Source organism: Argiope bruennichi, chromosome 2 (assembly GCF_947563725.1).
Source record: "Argiope bruennichi chromosome 2, qqArgBrue1.1, whole genome shotgun sequence".
In the NCBI taxonomy this organism is placed as follows: domain Eukaryota; kingdom Metazoa; phylum Arthropoda; class Arachnida; order Araneae; family Araneidae; genus Argiope; species Argiope bruennichi.
Window position 1 is genome coordinate 113,314,740 of NC_079152.1, and position 26,568 is coordinate 113,341,307.

Consider the following 26,568-nt stretch of genomic DNA (forward strand, 5'->3'; position numbering starts at 1 on the left):
AATGTATTTTATAGTAATTCATATAATTTATTGTTTAAAAAGTAATGCATTTTACATTCAATGAATGCCAAATATACATCTTAAATGTGTCATAAAAATATTTATTCTGTATTGGAATTTGTGTAACATCCCTTAGACATAGTATATTTCTTTCTAAATCAGAGAAACTTTTCTTAGGAATGAGCTGAAATTTTGCATTAGATATAAAATTACTTTCTATTATTAAAAATTATTGATAATAATTTCTTGAATTATGTTTGAGCTATTTAATATAATTGTTACCAACTAAATATTCTATGGTCTTAATGTTATAACTCCTGTTGATGAATTTCAGAATCCCAATATGAATTTTAAAATGCAGCAACAAAAAGCAAACACCATTATTAGTAATATATTTACCATCCATAGATCTGGTTTTTATTTTTCCACATCATAAAACAGGCATGAACGTTCTGGATTTCAATTTAGATAATGGATTTTATTAGTTTGAAATATATCTAAGCTAGGGAAAAATTCCTGTTTTTGAGACAAAATTTTTAATTTTCAATTCTTTGAAAATAAGTAAAAAGCTAAAACATTTTTTAGGTTGCAAGATTCACTTCTCTTTACTTCCTACAAAACAACTAATTACAAAATTCATTTCTTTTATTTGTCAAAATCTTGCAGTTTTCATTGCTTGAACTTTGTAACCAAGAATTTTCATTACTTTTATTGGAAACATTTAGAAATATCAATAGTAGCTCCAAGTGATTCGAACATGTTTTAGAAATTCCATATTTGAAAAATGGAAAACTTGTGGTCTGAGAAATATCTTGAATGAAATGTTAATTATTAATACTTGAAATACTAATTAATTCTAAATTGTAGTTATAAGGCTCAAGGGATTGAAAAGAGCTGAAGTATTTATTTCTTTTGAAATATGATAGTAAACCTGCTTATAAAATTTCTACAGAATGATATTTCTTTTAAAATAATAATTCTCTTGTCACTGAATTAAGCTCAATTATAGTGGCATAAAGATTCAAATCCTCATTCCCCTTTAGCAATTCATTAGGCATAAAAAAAACTATGCCAGAGTATTTTTATAGTGTCAAATTTTCCATTGTTGGTAACTTACTATTTTAAATAATCGTTTACAGTTACTGGAGACAGATGAAAAAAAAAATTATATCAGTTTTAAAACAAATTTATTTGCATCTAACAGAATAAACAATATAATACCTACAACCATATGTAAAAGAAAAATATTCTATAAAAATCAGATCTTTATATACAAATAAAAGTTGGACGTGTAAGAGAAAACAAAAATATTTTTACCAAAATAGAAAATACAGTGCAATATAGAAAAATGATCTTCAGGAAAGAGATTTCTGAAACACTTTGATACAAACACCATTAAAAGTGACATTTATAGAAAAATGTATATATTTATCAGTGTTAATTGCATCACATCTTAAGAAAAATAAGACCATCCTAAATGTACAAATACCACCAATTTAACAAATTATATGCTATATAAAAACAATCTAAAAATGATTTATCATTAAAAAATGCAATGAGATTATGGAATGTATTGTAAATGCTGATGTGCAGCAATAGTACATGATGTACATTCAAGATTCAAAATCTTGGCTGCATATTATATACTAAATTGCTTGCACGTCGTCTGTAGTCTTGAGCTCTTTTGGTATCTGCATACAAATAAGCAGCAGAAAACATATGGAAAAACATTGATACAACTGCGAGTCCATATGCCCAAGAGAGGTGATTGAAAGATGGATACTGCAGCCATGATCTGTTGTAACACATACCTCCAAATACACTGACTCCCAAAAACATGATGACACCTGCAAAATGTAAATGATAAAAAATTTCATTGCAATTAACCATTAAATGTACTTTGTTAGTTTAAAACTCACATACTCTATTGTAATTTTGAAGCTAATAAGTTAATGATGGCTAATTAATACAAAATAAATTGGTTATCATGGGAAAAAAAGAAAAAACCTATAGTAGTATCAACTCAAGTTGTTGTACATGTGTTTCTATGTTTATTAAAGTTACCAAAAAAATTATTGAAATGAAATAATTTTAATTTCAAATTGAATTTTATTTGACAAAATATTAATAACTGATGTTTAAAATCTGTTCAAATGCCATCTATTAATATAAATAATTTGCTTTCATATGTGGGTGTATTGTAACTGATAGTAGAAAGTGTTAAAAATATTTCTATCCCGCCCCATTTTACTTTTAAGCTTCATTTCTTATCATAGGCAAAATGTTCAAAAATTACAAAAAACTATTTATCACATAAACTACAGCATCTACATGAGCTCATGTAGATTCTGTTCAATATCCCTCCCTCTCTTCTAAATTAATTTCGGAGAACAGCTACAATATGGCAATTTTAAAGGGCAAATAAACACACACACGCACACACACACACAAAAGAGAAATAGGAGATTATAAACAAAGAAAAACTGAAATATTCTTAGCAGAGATGAAGTATTTGATATGTTTGATTTTACTTTTAAATATTGCTTTAAGAATTAATGAGATAAATTTACAAATATTTAATTAGTAATGTTACTACAGTAACATAATCTATAATATTGCAAAAATTATTCCTTAGGCTAACTAGTATTATTTTTCATTTTGTTTCTCTTTTCACACACTTTCATAATTCCATTTTAGGGAAATTAATTTCTGTTGAGTTTCCTTTAATAGTAAGTTTTACATTTTCAGCATTTTATTTAGTTTCAATATTTCAATTGTAGATTAAGATTTTTATCTTTACCCTTATAATATTTAAGCTTTCATAACTTTATTGAAAAGAAAGAAATTAAAATATAAAATATCAACCATCCTGTTTAAAATTAAAAATTTTTTTAAAAGAAAAATACGATATGAAAAAAGGAGAAGGAGTAGGATTATGTTACAAACTAGAAATCACACTCTAATTAAAGCATGGAAATCATTTAACTACCATAATATTTTAAATGAAACTAAATTTCTAAAGGTTAATATTTTTATAAAATAGTAGTATTTTGCTCAAATATTATACGGTTCAAATTATCTAAATAGAATAATGAAATACCATGCCTATGAATTATTAAAATAAGTAATCACAAATAATTTTGAATTTGATATTCTTAACTTCAGAGATTCTTAAATTGTAAATAGCAATTGAAAATGGAATCAACAAACCTCCAGATTGTTTTATTATTTGTAAGCAAAATTTGTTTAAAAAAAGTATATCCTCATGCAAGTTTATTTAAAATTCCAATTAAAAGAATTTAGCTATTTCTCTTACAAATTAAAAATGTGAAGTCTATTGATCAGTTCTCCTCAAACTGTATTTTACTATATCAGGCAAAGGATAATGGCTATTCCATTTGTTTCCATTACTTCTATCTTTCTACAACCTTTCATTAAAATTTTTTTTTCGTAACTATGAATTAACTTATTTGAGAAACAAGAAAATCAAATCAAATATGGAAACTTAATTTAATATTTTAAATTTAATTTAAGGGAACACTGTAGCTGGTTTTCTTAAATTTGACTCTTCCTGTTATTTCAATGGAAAAAAAAAAATAATAAACTGGACAACTATAGTTGGAAGCAAGGAATAGTTTTCTATAAGTACCATCATTTAGTTATTAAATGGGAAATTGAAGTGTCAACACAACATGTCTTGCGATTCAATATGAAGGTTGCAAAAAACAATCAACCTGAAAAATTCCATTCTTTAAACCTAATTTCAAAGAAATCAACCCATTCTTATTCACTCATTCCCTTTAAGTTTTTATGATTCAAATCTTTCAGATTCCAAAAATTTGATAATCTGCCAACCATATGTATATTCATTTTGAAATTTAATTCATAACTGAAAGCTATAATAGAATAACTAGCAATTTGTAGTTAATTGTTGAGTTTGTAAAAGTAAAACGCTTCTTTTCAAATTAAAAAAAAAAAGTTAACATTTTAAATCAATTAAGATAAAAGTTATGACTAACCTACAGACCAAAGAAGCATTTATTAACATAGGTAGAACAGTTATTCAATAAGTGAGAAGAAGAGCATAAATAAAAATATACATTAAGCAATAAATTAAAAAAAGAAAATTAGAGATGCATAAAAAGAATAAAAAAAAATTATATTATACTAGTAAAAAACAGTTATGTTTATATAGTCATATATTGCAATAAAATATAAATATAAAACTTACTTTAAAAACATCATTATAAAACTTACTTATAATTGCTTCACAAACAAATGCAGCTCCAATGAAAAATACTTCCAGTTTAATTAAAAAGCGCATAAGAATAACACTGATAAAGATCAAGGCTAATAATGCAAATATGACTGACAGAGACATAACAGCTTGCACAAATATGAGCCATGCTGAAAAAGAAAGAATATTTTAAAGAAGATGTTTTTATTTTTTGGGCAGAAAAAAATTGATTAGTTTTTATCACGTAAACAATTAATGGTAGTATGGAGTAAGAAAACTTATAGGTGAAATAATATAATAAGATTAATAAAAGAAAAAGTAATATCATTTTATTATACTTGTCAAGGAATCGGAGAAAAAAAATGTAAATCACAGAAAAGTCATTTACATTAATCACTGCTTAAACAGAACAAAGGAAGTCAACAAAATGTATTGTAAACAATTGGAACATAAAAGATGTGAGTGGGATATTATATATATATATAAATTTAATATAAAGAAACATGACATTATTACTCATAATTACCTGGTTGCATCCAATCTCTGATGTTCTGATACTTATAACTGAAAACCCAATGACAGCCATCAAAAAGTTCATCATACTGATATGATGGATGACGATAATTTTTAAAGCAAAAATTCCAGAGCCCCATACGAACAAATTCAGAATATGTTTCAGGATATGATTCCATCCAGTAGGGACTACAGAACGAAATGAAAAGGATAATGGAAGCCAGAAAAGCAAATATACCTCCAACTAAGAGGTATGATGATGATCTAGCTTTTGGCGGAGGAGTTTCAACCATTTTGTCAATTTAATATTTTCACAGCCTAAAGATGATGAAAAAAAAAGTTACTTACAAAATAAGATAATTGCAAGGTCGCACATGAATTACAATGCTGTAAATGAACGCAGCTTTAAAATAGTTTTAATAACTCAAATAAATATGTTACTTTCTAAATACTAATCTTGAACAGTTTCTTTTATTTACAAGAAAACTTTATACACCTAATGTATTTAAGAATACTTTTTACAGTATTTTGATTGTTTCTATGTTTTCTGATTAATTTGCCTAGTTTCAGCATAGACTGAATATTAAATTAATTTACACTACATTTTATGTGAAAAAATGTTTATACATTTCAATCAACAAATGGTCATAGTTAATTCTTATTTATGACCATTAGCAGATATATATATATTTACTTAAAAAGTATTTTACATTTATTAAGCTGATTATACTGTTATAAAATTATTACTGAAAAATAAATATAATAGAACAAAAGGCGGAAAATCAACAGGTTTGAATATATCATGTTCAGTAGCCCAATTTGCAGAGAAACCTTGTTTCACTTATATGTGAAATAATAATTTTTTAATATTTAAAAGAAACAAAGTAAGTGTAACTAAATTTGAATCCATTTTAATAATAAATCATTACAATATGATATATATATTTTACTGGCATTTGATTTTAAAAATACGGAAAAAATCTGTAGATATATTATAATTCTATTAATATCCTATAAACTAATACATTTGTAAAACTTTATGAAAAATAAATTTACAATTTTAAGCTGTAACTGATCTGTAAAATTAAGCCCAAGCATGCTCTCACTGCAAAATCAGTCCCTTAAAAAGAGATGCACAACAATCAAGACAAAGAACTTACCAGAAGTATCTCATTAAATAAAAATTTTAAATAGCATAGGAAGCTTTTTTAAAATAAACCACAATTATAAAAGTGTATTAACTTTACTTAGTATGACACACCTATACTATTAAAACTTTGCATCAAACAGCCATTACTACAACAGTTGCTTGTAAACATTATAGCAATGGAAGAAGTAGTAGTACATATTTCATATGCTCTGATTGGTTTGTAAAATTTGCTTATATTTGCTTTGTGATATAAATATTAGTATTTTTAACTATGAAATATTTTTAAAATTCGATATAAATCTCTTTTAATATCTACTGTATGAAATACATCTTAGAAAAATAAAATGATAAGTGTCTTGAAATCTAGAAATTCAGTTTTACTATTATTTCTTCACGGTCAACTTCGCTGTTTCAAAACTAAACAAAGTTTAATTTTATTTTTTGTAAACCAATAATGATGAAGGAAGGTGTTTAAGTGTCTTAATTTTAGTGTTTAAATGTTTTTTTTTTGTGTATTGAAAAACAAATATATGTTCATATGTAGTTTAGCTGATACTAATGACCACCAGTAGCGAAATTACTTTGATATTTTTATTTGTTTTGTGCATTGGAGGTATTGGAGAAAGAAGTTCTAGAAAACGTTAGTAGAAATTTGCTATTAATTATGAATATCAAAAATTTCAGAAAATGTTTTTTACTTGAAATTGAGATTTTTTTTTTTTTTTGCCTTTAAGTGTTATTTTAGTTTTTTCCTTCTTTATTGATTTTTTTTTTTGCAAATGAAAGGGTTTTCATTATAAATCTCACTCTAAAATTATTTGAAATGCTTTTTAAAATGTTAGAAGTTAACTAGACTATATGTATATATATATCGCAGGAAAGTGATGAAAATGGATCACTTTGATCCGTTTTCATCACTTCTGTGGATTGATCATAAATCCCTAAGGTTTATGATCAATCCACAGAAGATTTTAAAATAACAACTCTGTGGAGTGTTTTTCCTAAAGAAATTAAATGATTTGATAAAAGTCATCACTTCAATCTCCCATTTTATCATCTCCCTGCAACTTATATATAAATATGCCAAGAGAACAATTAAAATAAAATATAAAAATAAATCCCTTTTCTGAGCCAATTTATCATTCAGCTGAGCATGTGACTTTGCATGGTGCTTCAATTGTTAATTGTATATATTTCACTTTTTTTTTGAAATAGTGTTTATTGAAAATTATTTGTAGATATTCATTTTCAGTGAATAATTATTTTCATGAAAAGAAATAAAATGTGTTATATTTTTGTGGAATATGTGGCTGCATATCATTTTATTCTCATCATTTATTTAATAAGCTGAATCAAATTACCAAAAGATTCCTATTTAATTACATTCTTATGCTTCTTATCAAACTGAAATCTAATAAAAAAGTTTTTATGAAAGTTTTTTTAAAGTTTGTTGAACATATTTTTGTTACAAATTTGGAGGAATTTAATTTAATTGGTAGTAGTTAGAATAATTTATAAATTTTATAATGATTGGTTGTAAATAAAGAAAATTGTCGTGTCCTTATATAAAAAAAACTGAAAACTGCTTTGCTTTGAAGCAGTTCACATTACAATATTTGTAATTGTTAAAATTATTGTAATTTTCTCAAACAAGGTTTTATAATTTCTAACCTCCCTTCCATAAATCAAAAAAGAAAAAGTAGATGATGTTAATTTAGTGAAGATTATTCTCAATAATCTTAATTTCACTGTTATATCGAAATATTCCTGTCAAATATTCCTGCACAACAAAATGTGTAACAGCTTGAATCATTTGTAACATATGACATTGTTTGACAACATATAACAATTGTATATATATATATATATTTCATACTACAATTTCAAATTAGCTGTAGCTAACTTTAGAAGTGTTTTGCATGAATATATCTTTTTTTAAAAATTTAGTTTCAGTATAGATTAATAAGAACAAAATCATTGACTTTATATTAAATAATAAATTCCATTTTTTTTTATTTCTGAAATTTTGAATTTATTATGCCAAGATACGAGGATAAAATCATCACATAGTTTTTATGTATTTTAAGCGCATTTAAGGTTACAGTTAACATCTGACTGCATGATCCATTAGTAATTTAATTGTTCATTATTCATAATTAAAAAAAATATTATTTGCTATTAAGAACTATATTTTATTCAAGAATTGTATTCTGGAATAACAGTTCATAAATTACTGCATAAATGTGTTTTCTATAAATTTTTCTGTCAAATTTTTAGTAGTTAGGAATGTTTTATATAATAAATCTGCAATATTCTTACAATAAAACTTATTCTTAAAATGGTTTCAGATGTACTTCATTTTTGGAACTGCTTTTCTTAGATAAAGAATTAAATTTTTTAAAGGTTAAAATATAAAATGATGTTGTTTTTGTTACTATCAAAAGTTATTACTTTCCAAATAATTTTTAATTGCAGCTGTTAGTAAAAAATTAAATATTTTCTTATTTTAAACACATTTTCTTAGTTTAAAAATGTAGTCACTTTTTTTACTTAACTACATTTAAATTTATTTTATAGTGGATTTCGCATGATACTTTATTTTATAATTTTTAAGGCATCAGTGGTCTTTTACAGACTGCTGAATAAAAGCTATTTTTTAGAAATTATTTACAATAAAAAAATGGAACATTTGGAATGTTTTACTATTATTATAATTTAATTTCTGGTAAAAGTGAAGTTTAGTGTGCCCCTTGCTGCACCAAGGAAGCCAAGTCGCCAATAAAGATGGCGGAAAAAATAAACGAACACTTCTGTGAAACAGTTATGGTTACCACTTTATGCATTAAAATTATGATCTTTACTGATAAGTATTGTAATTTTTATTTTAATCTGAGAATTTATTTAATCTGTCTGAGATTTTTATTTTAATTTTATTTAATCTGTGGAAACACTATTGCTGCTTATCTTAACAATTTTGAAGTTTTTCAAACCGGCTGTGCCGATCTGTTGTGTAAAGAGCAAAATTAAGAGCACTTGATGCCTTTTGGCATCTGAAGAAGGCACTGGGCAGAATTTTTTAACTTAAAAAACATCCTACGTCTTAGCTAGTGGTGGGAGCAGAACCTAATAGCTTTGCTAGCACATTGAACATAAGGACTCCATGGATAACAGGAATAGTACATACAAACAAGCATCCTTCCCTAACTTCATCAACTCGTAAAAAAACAAATATTTATATATCCCACTCACCCTTCATCTGTTCTGCAGATTCAAAATACTTACTGTTATCTCATTCACCAGACATCCATTCTTGCACAATTACCGATACAACAAATTATCAAGGGAACTAACTGTTAGAGCAGCAAAAGAATTATGAGAACTGTGAAGAATTCCATTGCAGAAAATTTTTAAAGAATGAATGTAGACAATTTTTTAAAGCACATACTGACAATTAAAAATTTCCAAAGAATAAATATTTTCTCTTCGTATTCACATTAAAAATAAAATTGCAGTGTCTTATTAGTTGTAAAAAAACTTTTAATTATAATAAAGAACAAAATTAAAATCTTTAAACGACATTTTTTTATTATTTTTAATTTAACATTTTTCATAAAATAGTTGTAGTTCATGTACAACTCAACCATTGTAAAGAGTAGTAAATAAAACAGCATTAGGGTTTGCTAGAAGAATGTTCTGTTGGGTTGACATGTTGCAACAAACTCGGGGGCACACTAATCTTCATCTCATCCTAATTTCTTAATAATTTACCATCTTATTATTAGTACTACATAACATACATTAGTACTACAGTAACATAATCTGTAATATTGCAATAATTATTCCTTAGGCTAGCTAATATTATTTTTCATTTTGTTTCTCTTTTCACACACTTTTATAATTAATTCTATTTTAGGGAAATTAATTTCTGTTGAGTTTCCTTTAATAGCAAGTTTTACATTTTCAGCATTTTATTAGTTGTAAACAAAACAGCATTAGGGTTGGTAGGTTAGGTAGGTAAACAAAACAGCATCCTAATTTCTTAATAATTTACCATCTTATTATTAGTACTACAACAGTTCTGACAACAATACTTTATAAAAGAAAAGTGAAATTATGAAAGAGAATAAAAATTAAGAAATGCATTTGCCGGAATTTGGCACCTATATATATTTTTGAATGTGTCTTCTATGACTGTTTTTTTTTTTTTTTTTTCTTTTCCCCCTTTCTCACGTATATTGTAAATTTATAGTGTGGAGACTAAAAGTCTAAATTTTTTTCTTTGGAATCGATATCTGCTTTTTAGCTTTATTTTATTTGTTGTAATTTTAAACACACATTCATTTTAATTTTAAAATATTGCTTGTATATAAAATATGCAAATGCTCAACTGCATGTTGTTGCTTTCAGATACTATATTTGCACCAAGTTCTTCTCATGCTTTACGTCATTCTGCTAAGAGGCACATGCTTGCTCATGTTGAAAATGGAGATAATTCTTCATCCATAGTAATAGATTATACAAAACTTTATTCAGACTCTCTGATCCAGCCTTTTGCTTCTATTAAAGCTGAAAGCAATCACACTACAACATCGAGCCTGACTACTGAAAGTATTTCTGATAGTTGTCAAACCAATGCTCCCTGTTACACTTTGAGTGGAAGCTGTATAAAGTGCACTTTTAATTATTCATGTATATATGGAGAAGATACTAATATAACTTGTGAAGCTATAAATGCAAAATGTACAGTAAGTAGTTTTTAAAATTCTATTTTGTAGTGAATAAACTAGATTTTTTTTCATATTGTAAATCTTATAAGTTATGCTTGTGCTTTATAAATATAAAATATGATTAAAAGTGGTTTGTTCTTTATATCTGTTAAAATTTCTGAGGGTTGTATTAGTACTTAGTATAATGGAACCATGGTAATCTGAAATTTCAGATAATTTGAATAACTTTATTTTATTTTCTGAAATATTTTAATTAAGAAATGAAATAAAATTAACAATTATAAATCAGAAACAAATCCAATGTTTATTTCCAACTTAGGTATATTGAAATATTTGAATAGGTATTTAATAATGAATTCAGAATTGTAGTTGGAAACAAAATTATTTCCTTTTGCCACAAGGAAGACAAAAGAAAGTAAAATTGATTATTTTCTTTTGTTTTTAAATCTACTATCAATATGATAGTGTTCCTTTGTTGTATAACATTGACAACCATAGCATGTAGCATGCTGTTGTATGACGCATAATGTTAATGCAAGTGCATCATTAGAAATATTGGCATAAGATACAAGATCCAACAATATATCTTCTTCACTTTTCTTAGGGTTATTTTGATTCTGGAAAAAATGATGCTATACTTCAACAAGAATTCATTTATTCCACACACCCATTTCAATATGTTTAACATTTTGACACATATTCCTTATAGTGATGCTTATAAAATTCAATGAAGTGAGCACTTATTTTGCAAAGGTGGTTTATACAACAAGTAAAACTAATCCCATTACTTTTTATCCACTTTTCTATTTTTAGTGCAAATTATCATAGAGTAACTGAATTATTCCAAGATCACTATACTCAACTTGTTTGGCTATGGTTTCACTATGTTATCCAAATCGCCACTAGTTTTTTTCTTTACTCTTTTATGTTACATCCAGTTTTGTATATATTAAAGAGTTTTTTTTTTGTCATTTTTTTTTTTTAAATTGGAACAGAATTTAGATCCAGTTAATTTGGATTCCTTTTGTTCCACTGTATTACATTTTTATACTGTAATTGTTTTTATAAGATTGTTTAATACTTTTTGATAAATTCTAATTAATAGTCATCTTTATCTTTAGATAAATACATTTAATTGTAATGTTATTGATTGTATATTGGTTTTTCAAGATAAGTTCTTTATTTTGTTGGATTTATTACTTTATTATGCACAAGCGATTTAAGGTTATAATATTGAAAGTGTGGAAATTTTTATTTTGATTATTTTAATTCTTTTCTTTGCTTTATACTAAAACTATTAATAAAGGAGGTATGTGCTTCATAATGTTAGTAATAATTACTATTGTCAATAGGTTTTTGGCTGAAATAATAAATGTATTTTAAATAATGTTGAAGCTAATTTATTTCTTTGTATTGTACACAATTGTTGAAACTGTGTATTTGAATTGTATAAAGCGCAGATGAAAATATAATTACATGAATTCTAACTTTTTTGTGTTATAATCTATATTTATTTGAAGAATCCTAGTATTAAAAAAATAATAATAAATTTAACTGTGTAGATAGGTGATGTTTGTCTTTTATATCATACTTTCTTGGAAATTCGTATTAATAATGAAAAAGATTTAGTAGGTACTTTTTTTGTACACTAGTTTTACTGGCTATTATTTATGTTTGAGTTGTTTTACATATTGTAAATAAATTATTAAGAAATCTTTAGTTGGTTTGGAAATTGCCTTTTCTTTTTTTCATCAATTGATTTTTAGAAAATTCATTAAGATTATTCTTTCTTAGAAATAAAATAATATTTCTATTATAAATCTCAACTAGTATGATATCTGTTTCTTTAATGGCTGTCCTATGGAAGGTTTATACCTACACTAGCTCTAATAAACGGACAGCAAGTAAAAAAAATTCTTTTTTGTCTAAAGTATAATTTTTCAAAATTTCTTGAACAATACCATTTATTATTTAGCATTTTCATCATACATTTTCCCCACATAATTTTAGTCTTCATATCTCATAGTTAAAATCTTTTTCTATATGAAGCATACATATATATTTATAAGCTGTAATGAGGTAAGCTAATACAAGAGACAAGTTGAACATTTTTTTCATGAACTTACTGAAATGAAGATAAAAATAAGAAGAGAAAACTTATAATTTAAAAATTATGTGAAAATATGAAATTTTGACAACCATTCCTCGAGCATGAATCCTATAAGATAATAGTGTTGCCTTTGGAATAAGTAGAAAGAAATCATCAATGGTTACTTTCTTTTTTTATTGTTATAATAATTTAAAGCATTTCAATTAAATGAAAATTAAGTAACTCATGTATAATATGTCAGGTAAATTAGAAATATGAACTTAATATCACTCATGATTTTTGGTTTCTTAGAATGTTTTATAAAATTTAAGTATCAGAGATAAATATAATTTTTTCAATGAATAAATTTACATTCTTAATTAGATACTACTTAATATATGATTAATTAAAATAAAAAAAAACTATTGATCATTCTGGATGTTTAATAATCACATAGACAATTTTTCCTTTCTAAATTGATTATTAATTATAATAGCTTATAATTTACAGCTTATGATTGATTACCAGATTTTATTACCTTGTTATAAGTAAAAACTGAGTGCATAGATGCTGTAAATTCTCATTTCTTTCTTTGTAAATAATTGCAGATGCTTAAAATAACCATGTTTCATTAGATATTTGATAGTTTTATGCATCTCTTTTACAGAAGATCTATGTCCTTATTTAATTTTGTGTATCTTATTAAATGGGAAGTGACTGTATTATTTATTTGGAAGGAATCAAGAATCTCAAGCACAACAATGGGGTTTATGCTTAAGCACAGAAAATTATTTTATTATATTGACTAATATTTTTTTAGAATTTTTCAGCTGTAATTTATTAAATTTACCATATATTTTGAAAGCTCTTTAATTTTTGTTCAAAAACATACGAATCTGAATGCTGAAAATATAAATTCCTTAGTAAATATACGAAAAAAAAAAAAAAAAGATAAATTGAAAAAGTTGATATTTAGTTACTAATTAAAACAGCAGAAAGTACAGTTATGCTTCTTTTAGTTTGCCATTTGAATTATTATTCTAAAAAATTAGAAATTTTCATATTTGAAAATGCTCTGTTCTTTCACCTAATAAATATTTTAATTGAATTCTACCTTATCATCAGATATTTTTAGGTCAGTTTAAGCATTAATTTTCAATTAATTAAAAGGTTTTTAAAATAAATGTTTTCAAAATAAAATGCATTTCAGCTTATTTCATCATTTAATATTATGATTAATTGTTTTTTTCCCCAGGGTAATCGAACTTTTATTAAGACTCATGTTTGTCGTTACTGTTATCAGACTCCAAGTCATGAACATACTTGTCAACGAAATACATCTTGCCATGTTGTAAGTGCTCCTCGCCAAAGATATGTAACTAAATGTACGGTAAAGCCTCATGTTTTATGTTTAGGTATGCATACCATTTTAAATTTTTAGTTAATATAAATTTATTTTACATTATATATATATATAATGAACTTTGATTTTTTGTTTCAATTACACTGAGATGAGAGTATGATTTCATTAAAGAAATTATCTCTGCTTTCTTAAGTTTTGTAATTACAGTATTCTCTTTGACTTAAAAAATCTATTTTTTGATTTCCAACCAAGCTCTTAAATTTTTTAGTCAGTTTTTTGTATTTTTAAAATTTATGATTAAAATTGTATTTGTAATTTTAATAAAATACTTTTAATTCAAAATGTTATCTATTGAATGTTGATTTTTTTGTATGTGTGGATAAAGTTCAATATTAATTTAGGTACTTTCGTATTAACTGCATGCCAACATTTAATTACCAGAGATATCAAGTTTATTACAATCAATGATTAATGGACAAAAATGTCATGCTATTTTATTGACTATGTTGATCAGTGACATGCAATTTAGCTAAAAGTTCAATAATCTCATGCAATCCATGCACAAGATCATAATTTGATCTTGTAATATATCATTTTTTGAAATTTTATATGGGAATGGTTTCAAATTTTATATTTTTTCATTCAAACTTTATGTTGAATTTGTTAGCAAAAGTTGTTCAAATTTTTCATTTTTATATTTTCTACTGTTTTTTTATACATGTTCATTGTTTTACTATGTTACATCATTATTGCTATTTGAAAACTATTTTTTATATTTTTTGGCACATCTTTTCTTTGTAAAAACATTATCACTTTTATTTCTAATCCTTTTATTTTATACAGTTCTTTGAATTAATCCCAAATGTGCTCAAAGCTTGTTGCAGTTTTTAAAATTCATTTGAAAGAAATAGATGATATAAAACGCAGTTTGCACTAATGTCATCAGAGAGATCAGATTTTTTTTAAAGAACCAAAACAAAGTTTAAAAAATAATTAGTTCATAGCATGTTTAAACAAAGTTTAATTATAGAAATAAGGTTATCAGTAAAATATCCCAATATGTAAGAACTCTTCATTCAATGCCAACAGTATGTTATTAAATCAGATGAAATGTTGTTGAATATGCTTTTTTTGCAAGAATGGTGAATTTACAACTGAGGCAATGCAAAAATTTTGCGCAGCAAAAAATCTGAAGGAAAGAAAAGGCCCCATTTCGTGTCCAGGGATACTGAGGCTTATCAAACACTTCAAAGAAACGAGTCAAGTGGAGGATCAGCCGCAAAGTAGAAAGCCCTTGTGATGAATAGCATATAAGCCAGTTAACAACTACGCTACAAGAGCGTACGCTTTTGTATTCTGGTTTTGTTACTGGACTGCGAACCGCATGGTCCCAGGTTCTATCCTCACGCATCACATAACACTAAATTGGTGACCTTGGATGATGAACCTTCAACCTTCGTAACAGCTGTTGTGACGCCATCTACCCGCAACCAAAGTCGTCAGACTTACTTGACGCAGCAACCAAAAGTCATCACACTCACGTGACGCAGCATCGGCAACCACTTGCTCACACACACTTGCTAATCAACTGGGTACAGGCCCATTTAGACAACAGCTCAATACATCACCACTCAGCAGCCATATCGTTCGTCTCACCTCCGACTCACTGGAGGGAGAGTACTGTGGTGAATAGCATATAAGCCAGTTAACAACTACGCTATAAGAGCGTATGTTTTTGTATCCTGGTTTTGTTACTGGACTGCTAACCACAAGGTCCCAGTTTCTATCCTAGCACATCACATACCGCTAAACCCTTTATAGAAAAGTGTGTTAATGTAATACACACATATATACATATTGTGATGGAGGATATGATAACATATTCATTCATGGAAAATAGCTATGTTTGTAAAATTGGAAAGGTTTTGAGATTGCCTGAATTAGTGATTGACATATCTGTCAAAGGAGATTGTGTTTGATTGCTGGAGTTTGCTACCTTGTAAGGATATTGTTACCACATGGGTTCTGCCAAAAGTGGTATAAAAATTATAATGATTATTATAGTTAATTAATATGTTGTGACTGTATGATGCTTATTTTGCACTGAATAGGGATGTCAATGAGCGCAGTAGCTACATTTTGTGTTGAATTAACATCGAATTCTCATGAGTATACAACAAATCAATTTCATTCTTCTCATGTGATAGTTGGTGTCATTTCACCACTTGTTATTTGTCCTGTCTTCTATGAAGAGTGTTGCCAAATATCTGGCTGGAAAACATGCACAGTAACTTCTGAATGGGACCTTTGTCTTTTGCATGAAAAGTTTATGCCAGAAGTATATTGTCTGCAGTAAACTTCTTCAGGATGGTGTCCCATCCCATGTTTCCATTCCTTTTGAAAACTTTTGGTGAATACCAAGTGATAAGTGAAAGATATAAGATCATGTGGCCCCACATGATCATTAGACTCAGATTTTTGCTATAGAGTTATTTTAAGTCGTTGGTGTACCAATCCTTCCTTTCCACATAGTCAAACATATCATTCAGCAAACCATATATGGAAATCATTCAAATACGCTTTACTCAGCTTTCACAGATGTTGTGTTTCGCTTTACTTAAACAACTGCTGTTAAATAATCAATGGAATGTAGAAATGTGTTATTATTTTTTATTCTAAAGATATATTTCAATGCTGTCTATTGACTATTTTTTGAACTACAACTTTTTTTGTCCCCCCCCCCCCAAAAAAAAATCTCTTATGCCCTTCATGTAAAATTTTATTGTGTGATCTTTTTTAATGAATTATTTAATTTTTAATGTACTTTTGGAGCATTCAGTACACAAAACAAGCAATTAATAATAATTGCATAAATTTTTTTTGTCACTAGATTGTTTGTATTTACTTATACTTTTATTGTATACCAGATTGTTTGTATTTACTTATACTTTTATTTTATATACTTATTATCTGCCCTCCTTTTTTTGCTGGAGTGTTCTCCTTTTGAACCATTAATGCTCCAAAATTAAAAAGTTGAACTGGCTCTTCTGGGTGATATGTGATTGAAAACAAGCCAAGTGCTTATATTTGGTGAATTTAGATATTCTTCAGCTAATTAGTTATTCAATCAGCTCATTAAAGCACTGCCTTGGAACTAGCTTCATATAGTTATCTTGCATTGAAAACTGATAATCTTGTATTTAATAAATTTGAAAAAAAATAGTATTGTTAAATTAGATTATTATTATTAGATCAGGGTTAGTCAGGTTTATTATATTATTATTATTATTTGATTATAGAATTACTATTAAACTAGTAACACATTAGTATTTAGTGTATCAACTGATATATAACTGATTGCTCCAACTTATTTGCTGGCAGAATCTTATGTTCTATCTATTTTTTTTTTTTTTGTATCATTTGTTTCACTGTATATTGGTGATAATCAGTTGGCATGGTTTTCAAAAAAATTAATAGTTCATATATATAGTGCAACATTTGATTTGTTTAAGAAATCGATTTAAATATAGCTTAAAAGTTATAGAATATTCTACAATATTTATTTGTATAATTTCAGATTGTAATCAAATTTTGAAATAAAATATTTGTTTAAAAATCTTAAAATATATTTAAAGGTTGAAAAAAGTATTAACTCTACATGTCTCTATGTAAAAGTCTATTTATTTATAAAGTCAATTCAATTTATATATTTTGTTATTGATTTGTGACTTCATTTTTATTCATTTAGGTAATAAAAATTTTGCTAAGCATGTGCCATGCAACTGGACAAAAGGATACAGCTGGGGAACAGCTCTACTTTTGAGGTTGGTAGTAAATAAAGTTGGTATGAAATACGAAATTTTGGACCGATTTGAATGTTTTCTTATTCACTTTTATTTATAAATCAAAATTTTCTCTGCTCTTTTAAATTCCCTATTAACAAAATGTCAAGATATTGCCTCTAATTTGCATTTGATGATGTATAAGTTAAACCTACAAAATAATTTTTTTTTTTTTTTCATTTTTGAAGTGTTTTTACTATAGTTTTATTAATCCATATCTTGTGACCTTGTTGATTATAAGTGAATAGATTTTTTAAATCTCTTAATTTACTCAAGAAATTTACTGTCATATAATACATTGAATAAAAATAAAAGCAATAAAAATATCTTACCTTTAGGAAAAAAGTTAAAAAAAAAAAAAAAACTTTGGTATATCCTGGTTTAATTATTTATTTGAAGATTTATTGTACAACTTCATATTCAAAGCATTATATATTGTTTATTTATTATAATTTATAAAAATTAATTAATTATTTTATTGATTAATATTATTTATCATTTAGTTATTTATTTTGTATTATTTATTAAACTTGTCGAAAATATAAAATAAATATATATGACCAATTTGGTTTTTTTTAAAAAAAATTCTTATGCTTTTTTTCATTTTTAAATTTAACTATTCTTAATTTGAATGTTTATATAAATTGAATCTTTATTGCAATTCTATCAACATCAAATTAGCAGTTTGATAGGATTACAAGATTTGCATAAGTGCAGAATATGATATGCTTTAAAACTAAATGTTCTGCTATATTGCTATACTATTTTATATTATTTAATTACTTGTCTTATTACCAATTATTTAACCCTCTCTTATTACCAATTATTTAACCTTTTTTTCTTTTAAAATAGCATTGTCTTTGGTGGCTTTGGTGTAGACCGTTTCTATTTGGGAATGTGGCAAGAAGGAATTGGAAAACTTTTCAGTTTTGGTGGCTTAGGAGTGTGGACTCTCATTGATGTTATATTAATAGCAACTGGATATTTAGGACCTGCAGACCATTCACTTTATATAAGAAATTGATTATAGATGTATATACTTTTATAAATTAAATATTTGTATATATAGTTATGTTTCTAATTTATTTTTATGATAATTTTTAAAACTGAGAAAATTGTTTAGTAAACAAAGAATAAAATTTATGATAAATGAATGTTTAATGTCTAAGCATTTACAGATATTTATTCTTTTATATTTAAGCCCTGTTTAAAGTGCACTTTACAGTTACTCAGTAATGGCTTGTACATTGGGGCTGCAGATTTGTGGCATTTACTAGTTTCTTCAAACATTTATGTATTATTATGATAGTATTTGTTGACAATTCATTAATGAATCTTAATTCTGTGATCTTACGGAATTGATAATATGAATGATTTAAGTGTGCATATTGGATGGCTTATAGATAGCCAAAAAAGGATGTTATTGGGACTGCAAAGTTAAGTAGCCTTTCTTTATTACATTTAATTTCAGAATTTAACCATCCATTCTGATGGTAATTGTTTCTCTCTAATGTTTTGATTGAGTTTTTGTTTCTGTGTACTACGTAAATGTTTTCTTATTCTATTTCTTTATGTAATAAGTTATTCAGAAAAAGATAACTGTTCTTCACAGTGAAAATAAACTTATTTTTGTGTACATTTTTAAATAGTGTTTCTACATTAATTGGAAACAATGACAGTAAACAGACATTAACACTATTTATTCAATGCTATTAAAAGGAAATAAATGTTTAAATCTGCCATAAAATATAAAGGTTTTTGATTAATAAAATTTTAAAGGCAGTTTTTGAATACATTTTGCAGTACTACTCATCTTTTTGAATTTTTGAATGGACACTGAAGATATTTGTTTACTAGTCCCAGTTATAAAGTGTAATGACATAAGAATAAATATATATATAATATAAACCCTAATGTTTTCATTTTTATTTTATCTATAAGAGAAATCTTTTGAACATTAAAAAAAAAAAAATCGTTGTTTGGTTTTCACAATAGTTTTATGTGTATGTGACGAATATATTAAATATGATAACGATTATATATAAAAATGAATGAGATTTATGTATTTAAATGATATCAATCAATCTGAATATTTTTTAGCTTATAGTTATATATTATGGTTAATTTTAGCTTTTCCAATAACAGGCAAAATTTTCTGTTAGGGATTTAGATTGTTAACTAGAATTCTAATAACCATGTTATTTTTAATTGCTTGCATTTTTTTTTTTCTGAAAATAAGTTGAAGCAATATATTGAAAAAGCATTTTCATTTATATATGCTTATAAAAGGAATTTTTGTGAAATATCTCTTTGTACTTTTCGTGATAAGTCATTGGCTAAATGACTCGTGATAAGTTTTCATGATAAGTCATTAGCTATGGCAATCTCCATAGTTTAAGAATTAAAAGGTAAGTATAATCAGTATTGCATATATGAATAAAATTACTTGACAAAGGAAAGAACTAGTTGAGTGAAATTTAGTATGTGTTCATATCAAAATTTTAAAGTAAGCCAGTTTCCAGAAAGAGTATTTCATATCTGGTTTTCTTCTTTTTACCATACAACAAAGCTAAATTGAAAACACGCCATAGTGTGGAATATATATAAAGGAAAGAAACATTCCATTAAAAACAACGTTAAATCAGCAGGATATCTACAAAACTTTCTTGTAAACTCTAATAATTGTGTTATGTCTCTCTTCTGCAGAAAATTGTAGACCATAGAGGAAGTCATGAATACCTTGTACAGTCATCAATAACAAACAAAAGAAACAGCTCTGTAACTTTTTTATTTATTATTGCATCGTTAAAATTGGCGTTGATGGAAATAGCTTAATGGAACATGTTTGTTGAGATGGAAAAATTGATTATCCAAATTAATTTTCGTAGTTAATTAATATTTCGAAATTTTTCCATTACAAAACCTGAGATTTTTCAGTAATTTGATTTAGCAAGGTTTTTTAATGAATATATATCAAATTTCGTTCCGAAATTTGCTGTAGTTTTTGAGATATATTTAATTTTATTTGATGCAAACTCCACTCAAAAAGAGCCAACACACTGAGGACTTGTATTAAGTAATTTTCGGCTTTCTCACAACAAAATAAGACTTTTCTTTATATTTTTATTCACATGAACAGATTTATCTTTAATATGAGCATGGTTTTTCAAAACATAAATATATTTTTTGTTTTTATTTAAAAATTGAAGTATTTCTATTATTTTAAAAATCAATTAACCATTTAACCTTTTTAATTGATCTCGCCATGAGAAATTAATGTAATTTTTATGAAATATTGGTTTAAAGTATTTTTTTTAAAGCATTGATTGTTGAGTTGCAAATATCATAAAAACATTTTAAATCGATGAAATTATTGGTCTTTATTAAGAGGAGGAAATTTTATTTTCAGATGAAACGAATTGGACTGAAATTCTGTTAGGTTTCAGAGAAATATTTTATTATAATAAAAGTATTATATATATGATTTTCACATAGAATTAAACAATTATTTGTTTGTTATTACTTTAATAATAAAATTTTAGCATTAATTAATTTACTGAATGGTAAAAAATTATATGGATTTTCTTGGATCTTTATTTCACTTACTTGCGAACAAAAACTACCGGTAAAGTGAAAAAATGAATTACACATTCGTACAGTCGTTTTGTCCTGCAATCAAATTTTATATCGGCCTAGTAAGGAAAATTCATTCATTTTTTTAAAGAAAGCAAAATTTATGTTAAATTAAAAATTTTTAATCTGAAAATGAATTCAGTATTTAGCCAGCAGTGATATTATAATGGCCGTTAAAGTTTGTGCTTCATGAAGAGTAGGTTTATAAATAAATTTACTATAAGGTTCCTCAAAAAGTGGTCATTGTAAGTGGAAAGATATTTGAGGCATTCACGTCGTTTTTTGATACATTTCCCATTTCTTCCACTTTCATGTTTAAAAATTCATTAAAAAAACATCAAATTCATGTGATTTATTTATTTTGTGAAATATGATTTTTTTTTTCAAGTGAGTTAAAAAATTTTTGAGAAATATATAACAATTTCCGAGATAGCGTCGGAAGTTTCTGAGATATTGTCGGACGTTCATAAAACTCATTAAACATTGGAAGTGTCACTTTTCCAAATTCTGTAACTCAAAATTATCATCAAAATTCCATACATTTTTATTGAGAGGTTAATTTTATTAAAGAGAGAGATTAATTTTATTGATAAAAAAGCTGTAAAGGGATAGTATCTAGATAGTAATTAATTATGTAAATTAACTTGATTAATCATTTCGTTGATTGGAATAAACCAGTCCCCTCCAGTCATTTCCATTGACACCTAATTTGTGAAGATGCGATAATAAATAAAAAAGTTACACAAATGTTTCTTTTCTTTTTTCTTTTTTTTTTTTTTTGACGATTGTACGACACTGGCGATCAATAGTTACGAAATATAGATCTTTGGCGTTTAATTCCTGGCTTGCGGTTAATAGAAGTATCTGAAAATATTATATTTTTTTGCTTACTAATTGAAATCAAAAATTTGCATAGAATTACAATTATAATCATGATTTACACACCACATTTCATTTATTTACTCGTATGTCACTGTAATTTTTGAATTATTGAATTTATACGCTTTCGAAAATACAGAGTAACAGACAGTTAACTCTTTGACAGATTTGGTTCAAGACTGGAATGGACCTACACATCAAATGCTTTGAATGCTTCAAAACTTTGAAGAAATTTCATTTACCTAAGTTATTGTGTTTTTTAATTATCGTATTTACATATATGTAAAAATACAGACCAATAGAGGGTCAATCCCTTGTCGCATTTTGTATAAAATTCAGAGGCGTCGGTAGAGGTTTACCCATGGGTATACAAGCACCATTTCTGTAATTTAGTTTCATAATAATTAATTTTACATTTTATAAAAGTCAATTAAATATTAATTGGCCTAGTAAAATTCTACACCCTCTTAAGTTTCTTTTTTATTCAGATACTGATCCTAATTACCCTCCTCCCCATTATTAAAAATTTGCTAGGATATTCGCAAAAAAAAAAAAAAAAAAAAAAAAAAAATTAATTTCTTTTATTGACCACCAAAAGATTATCAATATTTGAGTCGTTTTTTTTCTGAGATTCTTGGGATTCTCTCCTGCTAATGCCGCCTCTGTCAAAATTTAAGGCTGATCTACATTTCAGATGATAAACTGATGCACCAAATCTTATCTGTCCAGCTCGCATGGTTTTGTAGTTATCATGCTCATTTGTACTTGGACAGTCAGACACGAAGATTTCCTTTGAATTTAAGTTTCTTCAAAATTTGATGGAAGTATATAAATTGGTGTTCAGTCCCTTATGCCAAGTTTCATCCAACTCGAAGCGTTTTGGAGTTACCATCTCCATAAACTAACAGGCATAGTTCTAAAAATGTATGTTTCGTATTCGAGAAGGTCTGAAATTTGAAGATTGTCAAAATCTTGAATTAGAATTTGTTTAGGATTTCAATACTCCCTCTTTATGTACTTCATATGCGTGTGTCCTGCTGGTGTGGAAATCTGGAGCAGGGGGTGTCAGCTCAGGTGTCATCCTCGTCATCTGACCGTGGTTCAAAATTACGAGATCTGTCCCAAAATAGCCCTAGTGTTGCTTTAAAAACAGGACGTTAATATAACAAAACTAAACGTATGCGTAAAAGTAAAAAAAAAAAAAAAAAAAAAAAAAATTGCACACTTATGTGGTGAAAATGGAACAGAACTTCAAACTTTCAGTAATGTCAGGGCAAGTTTTAAAACCAATACAATTCCGGAAGAGCTGGAACATATGGTAAGCCAATTTATTCATATCAATTATTCAAAGCATTAGTTACATATAAATTAAACTTATATTAAAAAAGGGAATTTTTAATGAGAAGAAAGGGGAATGGAGTGGAAAGCCGCTCCCTGCAAGTTATGACTCAAATATTGTAAGTTTTATAGCGGAAATTAAAAAGAAACTGAGAAGGATTAAATCTATAAAATTTTTGGAAAATATAGATAATTTTGTACACACTAAAATTATTTCAACAAATATTTACGGTTCCTTTGATGAACGCAAAAGGAAATGATCATTTATGAATCGAAACTTAAATAAAAGTCATATTTTGACGATAATTATCTGTCAGTCGCAAAGGTTGCGGAGGAAATTGAAACTTAAGCTTCGTTAGAAAAGCGTGATTCGGGTTCTTTGTTTATGCGGTTGAGAAATAGAGCGTGTCCCACAATCCAGCGACTAATGACCGGATTGCCGTCGTAAAAGAGTACTCGTAAAAAAAGAGGGTTACGCCTTTAACATAAACAGACCTCTAAACAGTTAACAAAAGTATATAATGGTGTTCTTACGTAAAGACTAGATGAAAATATATCGACAATTCATTAAATGTTATTGTGTTAAAAGCGTCGAGAACTCAACTGTATCAAATATTTTTGCTTTCATTTCGATGTTAGTTTCATTTTTTCTAAAATGCTTGTTATTTTTTTCCCAATCTTTTGGTGTTATAATTTTTAACATTCTATAATAAAATGTGACATTAAATTAAAATCCCTGCATTCGAAATTCAAATATTATTAATAGTATGCTGCAATAAACATGCTGTTAATAATATTTGAAGAAATGTAATTTTTCAGATTATATATATATTATATGGGCTATATCCCATTTACGATATATGAGACACCCTATATATCGTAAATGGGAAGAAAACCAAAAATCTATAAATACATTATGTGGTTAGGAAAGTACTAAAGGTGAGCGGTGGACAACAGATACAGTTTTGGGAGTTCCGTTTTTTATCAAAATCTTACACTTTCCCATCATCAGTAAATTGAATCTAAATAAAAATTTTTTGGTAGGAATGAAATTTATATTTCATTAACTTATATGAGGAACATTTACTAATATTAAAGCTTTTTGGTGATGCTTACAGGAAAAATATAGAAGAAACTGAAACGATAGAAAAAAAAAAAAATCGAAGCATAAAATTAATATATTTTATTTAAATATAAACGCATTTCTTTAATCAATATTTCGTTTCAATCAACATTGATTCTGAATTAGTTAAAATTCATAAGTCAAAAAATGTACTTTATTATTGTAAAATGGGTTATATTCTGCAATTTACACTCATGTCCATAAATTAAGGATAATGCAAGTTCAGGAAAAGAAAGAGTCAGAGGCAAAACAAATGTGACTTATTTGTAAAGTCTATTCGTTAAACAAAAGATAAAGAGCAAAAAAGGTGCTATATGTTTGATATCATTAATAAAAATTGCGACTTTTTGCACCCTGGAGCAAATTAAAAAAAAAACTATTTACAAAAACCAATATTACATGGTTGGTATGATGGTTAATACATAGTATGTCTCCCAAAAGATGCAATACAGTCCGTACCACGCTTAGGCATGCTGAGTATTAAATTATCGATCTGATCATGGGGAATAGTACACCACTCATCAAGCAATGCTCTCCGAAGTTCCGGTAAACATGTTAGGAAGTGGTTGACGAGCAACCTGCAAAAGTTGCAGGTTCACCTGCAACTTTTCGGCCAAGCATGTCCCACATATGCACTACTGGATTCAAGTCCGGTGAGAATGCTGGCCAATCCATACAGGTGATATCCTCCGAACGAAGGCATTCGTTTGCAATGTGAGGACGGGCGTTGTCATCCATAAACAAGAATTCTGCATCTATGTCGCCCCGAAACAAAAGTACATGGTCTTCCAGAATGACGTCTACATAGATTTGGCCTGTCATGGTTCCAATTTGAACATGCAGGTCAGTTCTGGAACCCAGAATAATTCCTCCCCAAACGAACAATTCTGCACTACCGTAACGGTGTCGTTCAATGATGTTCTCTTGGTGGTAACGGGTACCTGGCGCTCTTTATATGAAAGTCCGGCGAGAATCAGACTGCAAGCTAAACTTGGACTCGTCGGAAAACATCACACAAGCTCACTGTTGCGGTGTCCACAATGCATGCTCTCTACTCCAGGCTAGCCGCAGGCGACAGTGAGTTGCAGTTAGTGGAACACTTCTGACAGACCTAAGAGCATTTAGAGCAATCTGCCCTAAGCGACTGTAGACGGTTTGCCTTGAAACTGCCGTACCAGTGGCTGAAGAGAGCTGACGAGGCATACCGTGCTCCGTCTTTTTTTTTTTTTTTTGGCAGTAACTGCAAATACCGGTCCTTATTCGCAGGGCTCGATTTAGCCTAAATGGGGTCCGGGGAAAAAACTTCTTTGGGAGCCCCTCTGCTTCACTTCTTCAGTAATGAAGGACCGAATTTTAGGGAGGTATTTAAATTTTTCACCTCAATATGGATATATAACAAGAAAATTGACTAGAACCTAAAATAACTATAAAGTCCCTCCCCTCCAATGGTCAGACGAAATATCGTTCTGTCCATTTTATTGATTTTCTGACAGTTTTTTTTAAAAAAAGTTCATTAAAGAAGGAAACGTAAAATAAACTTTCTATTCGATGTGGGGGCCCGGGGCAACTACTCCGTATGCCCATGCCTTAGTCAGTCTCTGCTTATTCAGCGACCTGTGCTGTAACGTCTACTCACATTACCATCATCTTGGAATCGTTGCCAAAGCCTGGAGA

The 26,568-nt window shown here is 27.3% G+C and overlaps 2 protein-coding genes across 2 annotated transcripts; one reads left to right on the forward strand and one right to left on the reverse strand.

The window, feature by feature from the left end:
* Positions 1–1,234: 1,234 nt before the first annotated feature.
* LOC129962068 (uncharacterized) lies at positions 1,235–6,062 on the reverse strand. Its single transcript, XM_056075777.1, has 4 exons — positions 5,911–6,062; positions 4,764–5,068; positions 4,258–4,407; positions 1,235–1,847 (listed from the first exon to the last, which is right to left on the reverse strand). Exons 2-4 carry the CDS (start codon positions 5,041–5,043, stop codon positions 1,621–1,623), a joined length of 657 nt encoding a protein of 218 aa, XP_055931752.1. The 5' UTR covers positions 5,044–5,068; positions 5,911–6,062; the 3' UTR covers positions 1,235–1,620.
* Positions 6,063–6,321: 259 nt separating this feature from the next.
* LOC129989163 (TM2 domain-containing protein 3-like) lies at positions 6,322–19,791 on the forward strand. The gene is made up of 5 exons (XM_056097522.1): positions 6,322–6,540; positions 10,308–10,645; positions 13,972–14,131; positions 17,828–17,903; positions 18,774–19,791. The coding sequence occupies exons 1-5, from the start codon at positions 6,459–6,461 to the stop codon at positions 18,943–18,945; spliced, it is 828 nt and encodes a 275-aa protein (XP_055953497.1). The 5' UTR covers positions 6,322–6,458; the 3' UTR covers positions 18,946–19,791.
* The last annotated feature ends 6,777 nt before the right edge of the window (positions 19,792–26,568 follow it).

What these genes read in the sequence shown, in the direction of transcription:
- LOC129962068 (XM_056075777.1), bottom strand. Translation starts at nt 5,043, where the DNA reads ATGGTTGAAACTCCTCCGCCAAAAGCTAGATCATCATCATACCTCTTA. An exon ending in CAGAGATTGGATGCAACCAG is followed by an intron (nt 4,408 to 4,763) that starts GTAATTATGAGT and finishes TTTCTTTTTCAG; the next exon opens with CATGGCTCATATTTGTGCAA. An exon ending in TGTTTGTGAAGCAATTATAA is followed by an intron (nt 1,848 to 4,257) that starts GTAAGTTTTATA and finishes TACATTTTGCAG; the next exon opens with GTGTCATCATGTTTTTGGGA.
- LOC129989163 (XM_056097522.1), top strand. Translation starts at nt 6,459, where the DNA reads ATGACCACCAGTAGCGAAATTACTTTGATATTTTTATTTGTTTTGTGC. An exon ending in GCCTCATGTTTTATGTTTAG is followed by an intron (nt 14,132 to 17,827) that starts GTATGCATACCA and finishes TTATTCATTTAG; the next exon opens with GTAATAAAAATTTTGCTAAG. An exon ending in GGAACAGCTCTACTTTTGAG is followed by an intron (nt 17,904 to 18,773) that starts GTTGGTAGTAAA and finishes CTTTTAAAATAG; the next exon opens with CATTGTCTTTGGTGGCTTTG.